This window comes from Geotrypetes seraphini, chromosome 2 (genome assembly GCF_902459505.1).
Source record: "Geotrypetes seraphini chromosome 2, aGeoSer1.1, whole genome shotgun sequence".
NCBI classification, from domain to species: Eukaryota; Metazoa; Chordata; class Amphibia; order Gymnophiona; family Dermophiidae; genus Geotrypetes; species Geotrypetes seraphini.
In genome coordinates, this window is record NC_047085.1 from 214,540,497 (window position 1) to 214,554,327 (window position 13,831).

Here is a 13,831-nt window from a genome sequence, read left to right on the forward strand (position 1 = left end):
TAATTGGAGGTTTTTAGTAACTTTGTTTTCAGTGTCAAAGTTTGTAAGCAAAAACAGTAGTCTCTGTTCTTTAAAAGATGTTCTCTTTCAAGATGTACCGTATTTTCGCGGATATAACGCGCACCATTGTAAAACGCGCACAGGGGTATAGCGCGCAGAAATCACGATGATATGTACAAAAACTTTTCTATACCGCGCTCAGGCATATAACGCGCATGCTGCCCGACTCTCCTTTCGCCCGCCCTGACTTTCCGTGCGCTGTCCCGACTCTCCGTTCACCCCCCCTGACTTCCGTGCACTGTCCTCCCTTGAAGTCCTGTCCCCCCTTGAAGGTCTGTCCCCATCCTGAAAGCCTGATGCCCCCCCCCCCGACGTCCGATACACCCCCCCCCCCCGGCAGGACCACTCGCACCCTCACCCCGAAGGACCGCCGACTCCCCAACAATATCGGGCCAGGAGGGAGCCCAAACCCTCCTGGCCACGGCGACCCCCTAACCCCACCCCGCACTACATTACGGGCAGGAGGGATCCCAGGCCCTCCTGCCCTCGACGCAAACCCCCCCCCCCCAACGACCGCCCCCCCCCAAGAACCTCCGCCCGTCCCCCAGCCGACCCGCGACCCCCCTGGCCGACCCCCACGACACCCCCACCCGCCTTCCCCGTACCTTTGTGTAGTTGGGCCAGAAGGGAGCTCAAACCCTCCTGGCCACGGCGACCCCCTAACCCCGCCCCGCACTACATTACGGGCAGGAGGGATCCCAGGCCCTCCTGCCCTCGACGCAAACCCCCTCCCCCCCAGCCGACCCGCGACCCCCCTGGCCGACCCCCACGACCCCCCACCCCCCTTCCCCGTACCTTTGGAAGTTGGCCGGACAGACGGGAGCCAAACCCGCCTGTCCGGCAGGCAGCCAACGAAGGAATGAGGCCGGATTGGCCCATCCGTCCTAAAGCTCCGCCTACTGGTGGGGCCTAAGGCGCGTGGGCCAATCAGAATAGGCCCTGGAGCCTTAGGTCCCACCTGGGGGCGCGGCCTGAGACACATGGTCGGGTTTGGCCCATGTGCCTCAGGCCGCGCCCCCAGGTGGGACCTAAGGCTCCAGGGCCTATTCTGATTGGCCCACGCACCTTAGGCCCCACCAGTAGGCGGAGCTTTAGGACGGATGGGCCAATCCGGCCTCATTCCTTCGTTGGCTGCCTGCCGGACAGGCGGGTTTGGCTCCCGTCTGTCCGGCCAACTTCCAAAGGTACGGGGAAGGGGGGTGGGGGGGTCGTGGGGGTCGGCCAGGGGGGTCGCGGGTCGGCTGGGGGGGAGGGGGGTTTGCGTCGAGGGCAGGAGGGCCTGGGATCCCTCCTGCCCGTAATGTAGTGCGGGGTGGGGTTAGGGGGTCGCCGTGGCCAGGAGGGTTTGGGCTCCCTTCTGGCCCAACTACACAAAGGTACGGGGAAGGCGGGTGGGGGTGTCGTGGGGGCCGGCCAGGGGGGTCGCGGGTCGGCTGGGGGACGGGCGGAGGTTCTTGGGGGGGGGCGGTCGTTGGAGGGAGGGGGGTTTGCGTCGAGGGCAGGAGGGCCTGGGATCCCTCCTGCCCGTAATGTAGTGCGGGGTGGGGTTAGGGGGTCGCCGTGGCCAGGAGGGTTTGGGCTCCCTCCTGGCCCGATATTGTTGGGGAGTCGGCGGTCCTTCGGGGTGAGGGTGCGAGTGGTCCTGCCGGGGAGGGGATGTATCGGACGTCGGGGAGTCGGCCGGGCAAGAGGGCTTGGGCTCCCTCTTGCTCCGATCGTGGATGCGGGTGCGGGTGGGAGCGCGTGCGAGCGGTCGTTTGGGGTGGGGGTGCGAGCGGTCCTGCTGGGGGGGTGAATCGGGCGTCGGGCGGGGTGGGAACTATGTTTAAAAACTTTTGTATACCGCGCTCAGGCATATAACGCGCGAGGGGTATGCGCGGTACGTAAAATCACGTATAACGCGCGCGTTATATCCGCGAAAATACGGTACTTCATTAGGCCCTCTTTTACTAAGGGCCTCTCTATCAAACTGTGCTGCTTCCGATGCTCATAGAGTTCCTATGAGCGTCAGGAGCAGCGCGGGCCATTTAGCGTGGCTCTCTCCGCTAAAAACTGTTTAGATAGATAGAAGAGGCCCTAAGCCTTGATAGAGGTTTCTTCCACAGCGTGGGGTGCTAAAAGCTCCAACACTCATAGGAATTCTATGAGCATCAGAGTAGCATCAGAGTAGCACTCCAGACTGTGGTATAAACCTCTACCATGGCTTAGTAAAAGTGGGAATAAGTAGGGTAGGGTTTAGAAAGGAAAATGAATATTTGGGTTAAGATTGTGCCATAGAGAAATTTTTTTTTTTAATAGCCAATTCCTATTGGTCATTTTCCATTGGTGTATTTATATATATACTAATATTTTAGCCTGTTATATTAACGGGTGCTGGAATATATGTCTGTCTGTTTTTCTTTATTTCTGTCTCTCTCTCCCTCCCACTGTCTTTCTTTCTATCTCTCTCCCTGGCCCCCTTTGTCTGTCTGTCTTTCTGAGTCTCTCCCTGCCCCTGTGTCTTTCTTCTTTTCTTTCTTCTCCCTTCCTCCCACTATTTGTCTTTCTTTCTATCTATCTGTTTGTCTCTTTCCCTGCCTCCTATGCAGCAGCATTTCTCTCCCCCCACTTTCCTGTGCAGCAGCCACAGCAGCATTCCCTCCCCCTCCATTTCCCTCCCCCCCACACTACTTCCCTGTGCAGCAGCAGCGCTTCCCCTACCTCCCTTTTCCCTTCCTGCAGTCTGGCAGCTCCCTTAGTCCCTTTCCGCGCCCCCCCTTTCCCTTCCCGCGGTCTCAACAAACCTGCGACTCCAGCAGCGTCTGCAGCACTCTACACACGCTGCTTTGGGGCCTTCTACTGCCCTGATTTGCTCTGCTGCGTCTCTGATGATGTCATCAGGGACGTGTCAGAGTAAATCAGGGCAGTAGAAGGCCCCGAAGCAGCTTGTGTAGAGTGCTGCAGGCTGCTGGAGTCGGCAGGTTTGGAGTCGGGACCGCGGGAAGGGAAGGGGGTGGCGGGAAGGTACTAAGTGAGCCGGTCGGATTGTGGGAAGGGAGGGGGGGGTGGGAAGGGACTGTGAGCCGGTTGGATCGCAGGAAGGGAAGGGGAGGGGCAGCAAGGGATTAAGTGAGCCTGAAGCCGAGCCGCGAGTGTGGGGCCGTTTCGGCAGCGGCTAGAGTTGGAGAGCAGGGATGCTTGTCTGGCGCGCATGCGCACTCCTACCGCCACAGCCCGACAGATCAGGGATCAGGGAAGCACATGGTAAGAGTGCGCATGCGCGCTTAGCATTTTATTATTATAGATATATATATATATATATATATTTACAGTAGAAGAAACAATTCTTGACAGAAAAAAAGTGCAGAAAATTTGTTCAAAATACATACCTTTCCTACGTATTGATAATCATTTCCTGTATATTCCTCCAACAAGAAAAACTGATTCCACATCCATCCTCGTTTGTGACGATGAAGCACTTTTCCGTCATCCCCAGATAAATGTGCTATTAGCTCATGTGGCTGGTAGTCGGAAATCCTCCTGAACACTGTTTCTGTGTGGCAGGAATTTAGGTGGCAGATCCAGAGGAGCAACAGTATGTTCTGGTACCTTATCATAGTTTTGAACTGTGAGTGAATCAGCAGAGAGGTTCTATGCACAGGGGTCTTCACTTCCTGCACTGGGCCTTTGTATCTGTTTAACTGGCAGGGCTGCCAAACGGTTTTCTATAGTTCATCTTTATTTGATTCATGCTTCCAAACCTTGAAAACAGAAAGAAAGGGAAAATGTGAAAAAACATCATTTTTAATGCTTTCTATTTTCCCAATGAAACAAATTTACTGTACTTAGAAACCCCCCCCCCCACTACTTTCTACTATAGTCACCATTAAAAAAAAAATCTAGAATGTGAATTCTAGTCACTAGAAAATATAGTATGAATGAAGTATAATGTAGTAAGAATATAGTATAATGAAGTATGAATGAAGTATAATGTTAGGGCCCAAAATTTGGAACTGCCTCCCAACCTGCTTACATCAGACCTCCTCAAATTAGGAAGATGCTAAAAACGCTCCATTTTCATTATAGTCTTGCTATGATTCATAATGTCTTTGTTACTAACCTTAATAATCTTATGTAAGCTGCAGTGATTCCCAGCTGACATTTGCAGGGTATAAGAAACAATATGGTATGATGTCAGACTAATAATATACCACCCATCTGGGCAGCAGCATATGGGCAGTGTTGGAGGTAGAGGCGCTTGATATGACAACGGTTACAATATTGAATTTATACTACACAGAAGAAAGGCCCAGCAATCTACTTCTACATTCTGCCATGAAAACTTGATGATGAGACATCGACATATAGTGCTAGAAGATGGTCAGAAGGCACTCACCATATTACTATGAAGAACTGGCCATCTCCCAAAAGTATGCCCATTGTTTATGAAACTGATGGATCAAAGCCACCAGGACATCTTGATACTATCAACAACTTGTATTTCTTTCCCCATTTCTTCCTTTTGTTTAATATGTTTTGTCAGGTTAGTCTTATTCGTTTGTTTTGTTTCCCCTAGAAATTTTGTAATTTTACTTTTTTTGTACATTGCTTAGAATTTTGAATAAGCGATTTATCAAATTTTTAATAAACTTGAAACTTGATGTTGCTAGGCAGAAAAGGGAGATCAGAAGCTGTAAAGATCTTTTCAACATAGGAACATGGAATGTACGAAGCATTAATCAAGAAAAAGTGGAAATTGTTAAAGATCAAATGGAAAAAAAACCAAAATCGATTTGATAGGAATCAGTGAGCTCAAATGGACAGGACAGGGCCATTTTCAATTAAACGAGCATTGGATCTGTTACTCTAGTCATTAAACACAGGAAAAATGGTGTGGCATTCATCCCCAGTAATAAGCTTTCAAATACGGTACTCAACTACAATGTTATCAGTGATAGAGTCATCTGCAGGGGAAGCCAATCAATGTCACCTTGATCCAAGTATTTGCTCCTGTAGGGGTGTTTCCTTATTCACACCTGAAGATTAGGCCTCTTTGACATCATAAAGCATGAACCATTGTCTGCAAGAAATCTTTCCAGCCTGAACCATGCAAGGAGAGAGAAAGGAAGAAAAACATCTTTGCTGTTTATGCCTGCCGATTCATTCTGGGTATGTACCAGAACTGTATTCTAGTCAAGAGCATCCAGCTATGCCTACATGCTCAGCCTGTGTGAATATTGGGGGAGGCATTTCTCCTGTTCTGTTCTTATCTCTCCGAAGGCGCCTCTGTTACACAGCCTGTGCGAGATTCTATACAGAAAGGCTATTCATCTAAGTTCTGTTTCTGGATTGGTCCTGAGAGGTCATCTGACGAGAACCAAGTAGAAGGTGATTAGGCACTCTGTGCTAGGATGTAAGGGAGCTTGCATCTTATCATAGGGTTCGCTACATGCATACCTTCTAATAATTAAGACCTGAAAAGTTATTTCTTGTGACTCTCTGCCTGAGAGAGAGAAATTGGACTTTTATCCAGATCTGGATTTCATCACATAAAGGAAACCTTGGCTGCCAACCTACTTTACAGCTGTTCCAGTGTCTATCAGGCTTTGTTCCTGATCTGAGAATTCATATCTTCCGTGCTGAGTAGAAGATAAATTTCTTCCCCCGGATTCTGTGCTAAGGCCTAATCGGATGGTGAGATAAGGAAATTTATCTATCTTATCAGCTGGGGTTAGATAGAATTCTATTGTGGTACGGGACATGGAAGTGAAGTACTCTTGGTGATAAGCTATTTGTAGAGTTGCTGCTAATCAGGAATTATTATTATAAGGAATTATTTAGTGTGTAAGAATTAGTTTTACTCATTTATCTAGCAAGTGTTGTGTAATAATTATGTACTGAGTTTCATATATGTATTTGGATATTCTGTGAACAATAGTTATTTGCTGCTGGCTTATGAATTATATTTTTCTATTTTCATAATAAAAGTATTTCATATATCCTGGGTCTCTTTTCTTAGTATAAACTGGCAAAATAACAAACCTTGGGTAAGGAGTTTATGATTTTCTCTAGAAAACTAAGAAACACGTAACTTATTTATGTTACGCTAATTAGTACAACTATAAATCTACCTACATCCTAATGACAGATGCAGAAGATGAGGATGTAGAATTGTTCTATGAACAACTTCAAAATGTAATAGATCAACACCGAAACAAGATCTACTGATCATTATGGGGGACTTCAATGCAAAAGTAGGAAGTACATCTGAAGACGCACATCATAGGTGAAAAAAAATGAAGGTGGTGATAGTACAGTTTTACAAAACAAACCAACTATCAATCATGAATACACATTTCCAGAATCACAAACGTCACCAGTACACATGGACCTCTCCAAATGGCATGTATTGAAACCAAATTGACTACATCTTCATAGGACAGAGATAGAAATTTGTAGTTTTGACTGCAAGGACTAAATCAGGAGCTGATTGTGGAAGTGACTACGAGCTTTTGACATGCAAGATCAAGGTGAAGCTTTGCAAGAAAAAGATCATTAGAGACCTCCAAAAATATGACATTGAAAACATTCCATGAGACTATTGGATAAACTGAACAACAGGTTTGCCTTGCTTGATACAAGAGATAGAGAGCCCAAAAGAGTTGTGGAATGACATCAAAACTGTAATTAGTGATGAAGCTAAAAAAAACAAACAAACACTCCAGAAGAAAAAAGAAAGCCAAGAAATCACCTTGGATCTCAGAAAAAACCAGAAAAGTAGCAGAAGACAGAAGATAAGCAAAACTATCTGGTAATAGAGAAAAAAGTATCACAAATGAACCGAGAGTTTTAATGTCAAGTTCGGCAAGACAAAGAATGATATGTCAAGGATATTTTTCAGAAAATTGAATCAGAACATGTAAATGGATAAACAAGATTAATTTTTCAGGAGATCAAAAAATTGCAATAGAAATTCCAACCTCGACTGGGGATGCTTAAAGATAATGAACTATAATCAGTACACACTACTTCCTTCAAAAGAAGTGGACACCACCGCTAGTATATCACAAAAAAAGTGGAGAAAAAAAAGACCTCAGTATTTAACGTGCACTTCCGTACAAATATAGCATGCACTTTTCATTCATTGGTCTATAAACACAACTCTACTTAGCTTTTGATAAACACATGGCAAATCCAACAAACTCTGGGATTATCAACAAAATTGTAGTCTCTTTAGGTAAGTAATAATGCTGATAAGACCTATAGTTCAGTTCAGCATAAACATCATAGAATACATAACCACCCAAAGCAGTACTTAACTTAGTCCATCGGTTTTATTCAATAGTCTCACCAACGGCTGATAATACCCCAACAATCTGCTGCTTCCTATCTTAGGGATGGGTTTTCATCCAGCCCAAGCTGAAAATAATTGTAGCTGTTCACTGCTCAATCACCAGCCATTTCCCTATATTCTCCAGCATACTCCATTCCCAACAGGCGTACCCTGTTTCACAAAAAGCGTATTCAAGGGAAGAAATCCAACTAAGAGAAAAAAAACAAACCTCGGCTAGAGGTTTCACACAAACTGCAACACGATGACATCATCCTACACTTTCCCATCCATAGCCATCATGGAGGAGCACAGAAGCAAGCACCAAAAAATGAAAAACAAACAAACAAAAAACAGAACAAAAAACAGTATTGTATTGCATAATCATAAGAACATAAGAATAGCCTCACTGAGTCATACCAATGGCCCATCATACCCAGTAGCCCACTCTCACGGTGGCCAATCCAAGGAGTAGCAACATTCCATTTACCGATCCAGGGTGAGCAGTGGCTTCCCTCATGTCTTTCTTAATAATAGAGAGAGCCAACCAGCAGGTAAGCTGGCTGGCAGCAAGATGTCACTCCTTCAATAGTCCTGCCTGAGGCTGCTGCCTCAGTTGGCCTCATTATAGGGCTTGCCCGAATGCTCTCCTCCAAAGACCTGAACCATAAAACTGACGAAGAGCTTTTTTGTCTTATTAATTTTTCAGCTTTTCAACAGCACATGCACAGACTCTTCCCGGAGTTCCTTTCATATGGACAAAAGCTTGTTTGCGGTTTTTACTGATCTCTTCTTCATTTGGGACCCCTGATGAAGGTGTGTTTTCCGAAACACGGACCGGGTTGGGTCCATTGGTTTGTTTGCCTTTAGGCAATGTTTTAAACCTCATTTTAACCATTGTCACAATAAACTTAGCCTGCATCATTGTACGCCTGTCTGCAGTTTTTCTTGTTTTGGTTTGCCCTTGTATCTTTGACTGCAGACCCTGTTGGTTCCCCCTTTTTGTTTTTGCTCTATTTTATTAATTTTTAAACCACCTGGTTATAGGTTTTGCCGTCTGACATCTATTATCTAAAATTTAATTATTTAGTTACACTGTGCTGTCTCTGTATCTGTATTGTGGTGTTCCATGAGCGTTGGAGCATTTACCATGCCGGCCCACATTAAAAACCTCTATTACAGCTTGATTAAAGGGGTTGTTAGTTCCTGAACTGGGGACAAGCTCTGCAAGGTTTATTTTCCATTGCCAATCCTTCCTAAGAAAGCACCTTTAGTCTTGCAGCTGGTTTATTGTACAGCTTTTTTTTTTTTTACAGAGCACAAAAACACAGGAGTTTTAACACCTGACGCCCACCTTTTCTCAGAGCAGAACATAGATTGTAAATGGCAAATGCGCTTTAACATGGAAAAATGCAAGGTCATGCATATAGGGAAAAAGAACCCATTGTTCAACTACAAATTGGGGGGGGCATTGTTGGGAGACAGCAGTCTTGAGAGAGACTTGGGTGTGCTGGTGGATACATCACTGAAGCCATCTGCACAGTGCGCAGCAGCCTCGAAAAAAGCCAACAGGATGCTGGGCATCATAAAGAGGAGCATAACAACCAGGACGCGGGAAGTCATCATGCCATTGTATCGAGCGATGGTGCGTCCACATCTGGAATACTGCGTTCAATATTGGTCGCCGTACCTCAAGAAGGACATGGCGGTACTTGAGAGAGTCCAAAGGAGAGCAACGAAACTGGTAAGAGGACTGGAACACTGCCCATACGCTGAGAGGTTGGATAGGCTGGGACTCTTCTCTCTGGAAAAAAGGAGGCTCAGGGGAGATATGATAGAGACCTTCAAGATCATGAGGGGCATAGAGAGGGTGGATAGGGATAGATTCTTCAGGCTGAAGGGGACAACAGGTACGAGGGGGCATTCGGAGAAACTGAAGGGAGATAGGTTCAAAACAAATGCAAGGACGTTTTTTTTCACACAAAGGGTCGTGGACACTTGGAATGCGCTACCGGAGGAAGTGATCAGGCAGAGTACGGTACAGGGATTCAAACAGGGATTGGACGGATTTCTGAGGGATAAAGGGATAGTGGGATACTGAGAGAGGTGCTGGGATGTAACACAAGTATAGAAAGCTAACCAGGTAATAAGTATAGAAACCAAATCAGGTCGTGCATGTGTAAGACCGGAGGGTTAGGACTCCGATGGGAAGATAGGACTTCAAATGAGAAACCAAGGTGGCAAGGGAGCCCCTTCTGGTGATTCAGACAGGTCGTGACCTGTTTGGGCCGCCGCGGGAGCGGACTGCTGGGCAGGATGGACCTATGGTCTGACCCGGTGGAGGCACTGCTTATGTTCTTAGGTTCTTATGTAAACCTGAATGCCACTGAAAAACAGTTGGGTAAGAAAAGAGCTAGTCAGCTTCAATTCTGAAGAAATTTTTTTTACACCTTTCAATGAAAGGAAGCCAAGAGGAAAAGTGACTTAAAGTCAACAGAGAATCTAGCAGAAAAGAATCAAACTTCTGAAAATAGTAAAGGAAAAGAGATTTTTATTTTTTAAACTTTACTGTCTAAGAGAGGTGTAGGACCAGTTATGGAACTCTGGTAAACCTGATGGAAAAGCAAAAGAAGAAAAAAACGGATGTGGAGATGAAATGGGCAAATATAAAATCCATACTAAGAGCAAAATCAAAAATAAAGGATTCATAATGACTTAGGAGTCCTTTTATCAAGCCGCACTAGCGGAGTTAGCACGTCAGACATTTCATCATGCGCTAACTCCCGCGGCCGGCTAAAAAACTAATGCCCGCTCAATGCAGGCATTAGCGGCTAGCACAGCAGGCGGTTTAACGCGCAGTATTATGCTTGTTAAACCCCTACCGCAGCTTGATAAAAGGACCCCTTAGCTTTCAGAGATGTCTATGAAAGCTTCAGAAATCATGCCTGATTTTAATGTAACACACTCTTCAAGGCACGATATGTTACTACTTCACATATCACAACACTTCTGTGATTCTGGCATGCAATTTACTTCTTCACCTCGAGGGACTTTAAAACACCACCCAAATCATTACCCAAATCAGCATGATTGGCATGGCAGCACTCCTCACAGGTGAGTGTTGTGATTTTAATGTAGGCATTTTATAAAGGGAGCCTAAAAAGGTGGAGTGGCATAATTTAAAAAAAACCCAAAATGTCTCAGTCCATTTTGGGCCTAAGTTGCAAGTCGCCCAAAGTTGGAAACGTCCAAAATCCATTCTCGAAAAATACATCCAAAATATTTTTTTTGAAAATTGCCTACTTGTACGTCCATTCATTTGATCGTCCAGAAGGCTATGCCATCTATCTTTATACACCATTCTCATCCAAAAAATCATCCAAGTCAAAAACACCTAGAACAAGACCTGTTGGATGAGGGAGGAACCAGAAAAGTGATGGACTGGATACTCAGACATGGCAACAGAATAGTAGGAAACTTACAGGGCACTGCTGTGAACTTCACAAAAAGGGTGCCACATAAACATCTCACCACAACTCCCTTAAAGGTCATGGTGAGCCCCCCAAAACTTACTATACCCACCTGTTTACCACACCAATAGTCCCTATGGCTGCAGGTGCCACATGTATGGCAGTACAGTAGGGTTTGGGGGGGTGCACATGTTTCACCATGAATGCAGTGGTTAGAATGGCTTATGGGCCTGGGTCCTCCTCTTTATGGTTCACTAGCCCATCCCCCAGACTACATAAGCCACCTCTGTGCAGCTCTAGTAGGCTTTTCTATGCCAGGTACTGATGTTCTGGAGGCAGGTATGTACTTTTTTATTCCAATTTTTATGGTTGTAGTGGGGGGGTCAGTGATCACTGGGGGAGCGTGTAAGGGTCTTTACTTTGTCCCTGCAGTTGTTATCTGGTCACATTTGATACCTTCTGGGCATTTATACCTATTTTTAAATTGACTAAGTCACAACGTATAAGTTCTGTCTAGGAAGTCTCTTTGAACTTTTGATTATCACTGCAGGATGACTAACCCTTTCTTCTACAAAGCCGCACTAGCGGCTGCCGCGTAGTAACAGCCCCGAAGCCCATAGAGATTTAAAGGGCTTTGGGGCTATTGTCGCACGGTAGCCGCTAGCGTGGCTTTGTAGAGTAAGTCTAAGTCAGCCCACATCCTGCCTACCTCCCGCCCTTACCAGTTCTTCAAAATTGCCCCTTTTCACTCTGGGTGTACAGCAGCACTGAAAAGACCTAAGCTGTTTTTAGATACGTCTAAAACCCGTTTCAATTATCAACACTTGGACGACCTGTGTTTTGGATCGTCCAAGTGCCGATTTAGGCTGGTTTTTAGACACATTTACATTTTGATTATGTACCTCTTAAAGGCTTTAAGAAGCTCTTAATTGAAAAAAATGAAAATGAAGTGGGCTATAAGTACCTATCTTCTTAGGCGTGGTTCTACAAAAGATAGATGCCTATTATATGATGCCTAGCAGCTCCCAACAATAAAGTAGATATGCTTAGAGGTGGAGAGTGACTTAGGCACTGCTAGGCGTGATTTTGTAAAGAACTTAGGGGCCTAGAATGTAGACCTTTAAAACCCTAGCCTATATTAGAGGCTAAGATTCTGACGAGTGTAACCAATTGGAAAGTTAACAAAATTATTTTAAAAAGAAAATATGATGTACTGAGATAATAAATACAATAAAGTTAAATAAGGACCTATGAAGAATTGAGCAAGTCATGACGCTATGAACTCTCTGAAAAAAATTACAACCGAGGACCAGTTAAAAATATTAAAATGCTACTCATATGTTGTACATAAGCTAGAAAGTTTGAGAAGTATTGAATTTCAATAAGTGATTAATATTTTGTTGAAAATAAGCATTAACATATTTGATGCAGGAACTCTTACAAAAGAAATTTCCACTGACCAGGAAATAGAAGAAGGAGTACGGAGAGAGGTCCTCAGCCTCCATCTTTCTCAATTCCCTAATGTTTTTCAGAATTGTCAAATAGTTATATTCCCTATTTGTCTCTTAGGGCTCCTTTTATCAAGGACATAACACGCTAACCCCTGCGGCACACCAAAAAACTAATGCCTCGTCAATGGAGGCGTTAGCAATTAGCGCGGCAGGCGGTTGAACGCACAGTATTCCGTGCTTTAACCGCCTACCGCATGTTGATAAAAGGAGCCCTTAGACTTCCAAAATGGGAAATAAAAGTTTTGAAAAACATCAATGAGTCATTGAATAGAATGTCTCTAACACCCATCGGTCTGTACAGCTGCCACACATTTTGAAGGCACTTGATGAAATTGAAAGTCTAAACATTACAGCTGAGACCAGATTTGAAACTGATGGACTGCAGACACCCTCCAGGGATTCAAGACAAAGCTAGACAAAGTTTCTGCTGAACCAGAATGTACACAGGTAAGGCTAGTCTCAGTTAGGACACTGGTCTTTGACCTAAAGACCACCACAAGAGCGGACTGCTGGGCACAGTGGACCACTGGTCTGACCCAGAAGTGGCAATTCTTATGTACTCTACCAGTGTCTGTTGCTCAAGCCAAATGTTCATTCTGCACTTTGAAAAGAGTAAAAGGTGTGCTTTGATAAACGACGAGGCTGCAGAGAGTCAGCAGTTTAGGATTGCTTGCCATTGAGGCTGAATTAGGAGGACACATCAACTTTGACAGTGTCACATAAACATTTGCCAACCAAAATGTTTGCAAAGCAAACCTCCATTAGACAACAAGTATGTGAGAAGCCTATTTAGTATTCTATATAATTACTGCAGTATATTAAATTATAACTGTGACTGTGGCAGGGAAGGGGGCTTGAAGATTGTTTGTCTAGGACCCGACTTTATCTCTTGGTGGCCCTGACCCAAACAGGCAGTCTGAGACCAAGAAACTGTGAAAGAAGGATATAAAAATACATATTTCCTATAGGTTTGGGTTCCATAGGCTTTATTATAATAATTTCCAGATGCCTATATATTTAACATCTTATGAAGTCCAGAAGGAAGCTCTCTTTGGCACAATATTAATACTATGGTGAGCATTAGCAGTACCTGTAATCCATTCTGAGCTCTTTGGGGAGAATGGGACAGAAAAATAAATAAATACATTTCAGAAACTGAGATCACATGCCACATGCCTGACTTTGAAAGGAGGTTCATTACTGTCACGGAATGCACAATAATAATCCATTTGGAGACATTGTTCCTGAATTAAACAAGACATTTTATTTCCTCTTTCTTATTTTGTATGTTAATTATAAACTGCTTAGCTTTTTAAGAGGTACATACATTTAAAAAAAATAAAAATAAATAAATAACCCATCAGCCAGATGGGGGGTGAGGAAGGGAAGGCAGCTGGGGGACAAGTATCTCCTCTGATGAAGGCCCCTGGCCACTTCTCTGCCCTTTCCTCCTTGGTAATTAAGTAGCAGAACACAAAACA

The 13,831-nt window shown here is 44.7% G+C and overlaps 1 protein-coding gene across 3 annotated transcripts in view; it reads right to left on the reverse strand.

The window, feature by feature from the left end:
• CDH10 (cadherin 10) overlaps positions 1-13,831 on the reverse strand; it is a 518,016-nt gene that overhangs the window by 301,395 nt on the left and 202,790 nt on the right. For all 3 annotated transcript variants that reach the window (XM_033934920.1, XM_033934922.1, XM_033934921.1), the window contains one exon: positions 3,429-3,800. In XM_033934920.1, the coding sequence (XP_033790811.1) occupies positions 3,429-3,656 (228 nt within the window). In that variant the 5' untranslated portion in view covers positions 3,657-3,800. The remainder of the gene's footprint in view (positions 1-3,428; positions 3,801-13,831) is intronic.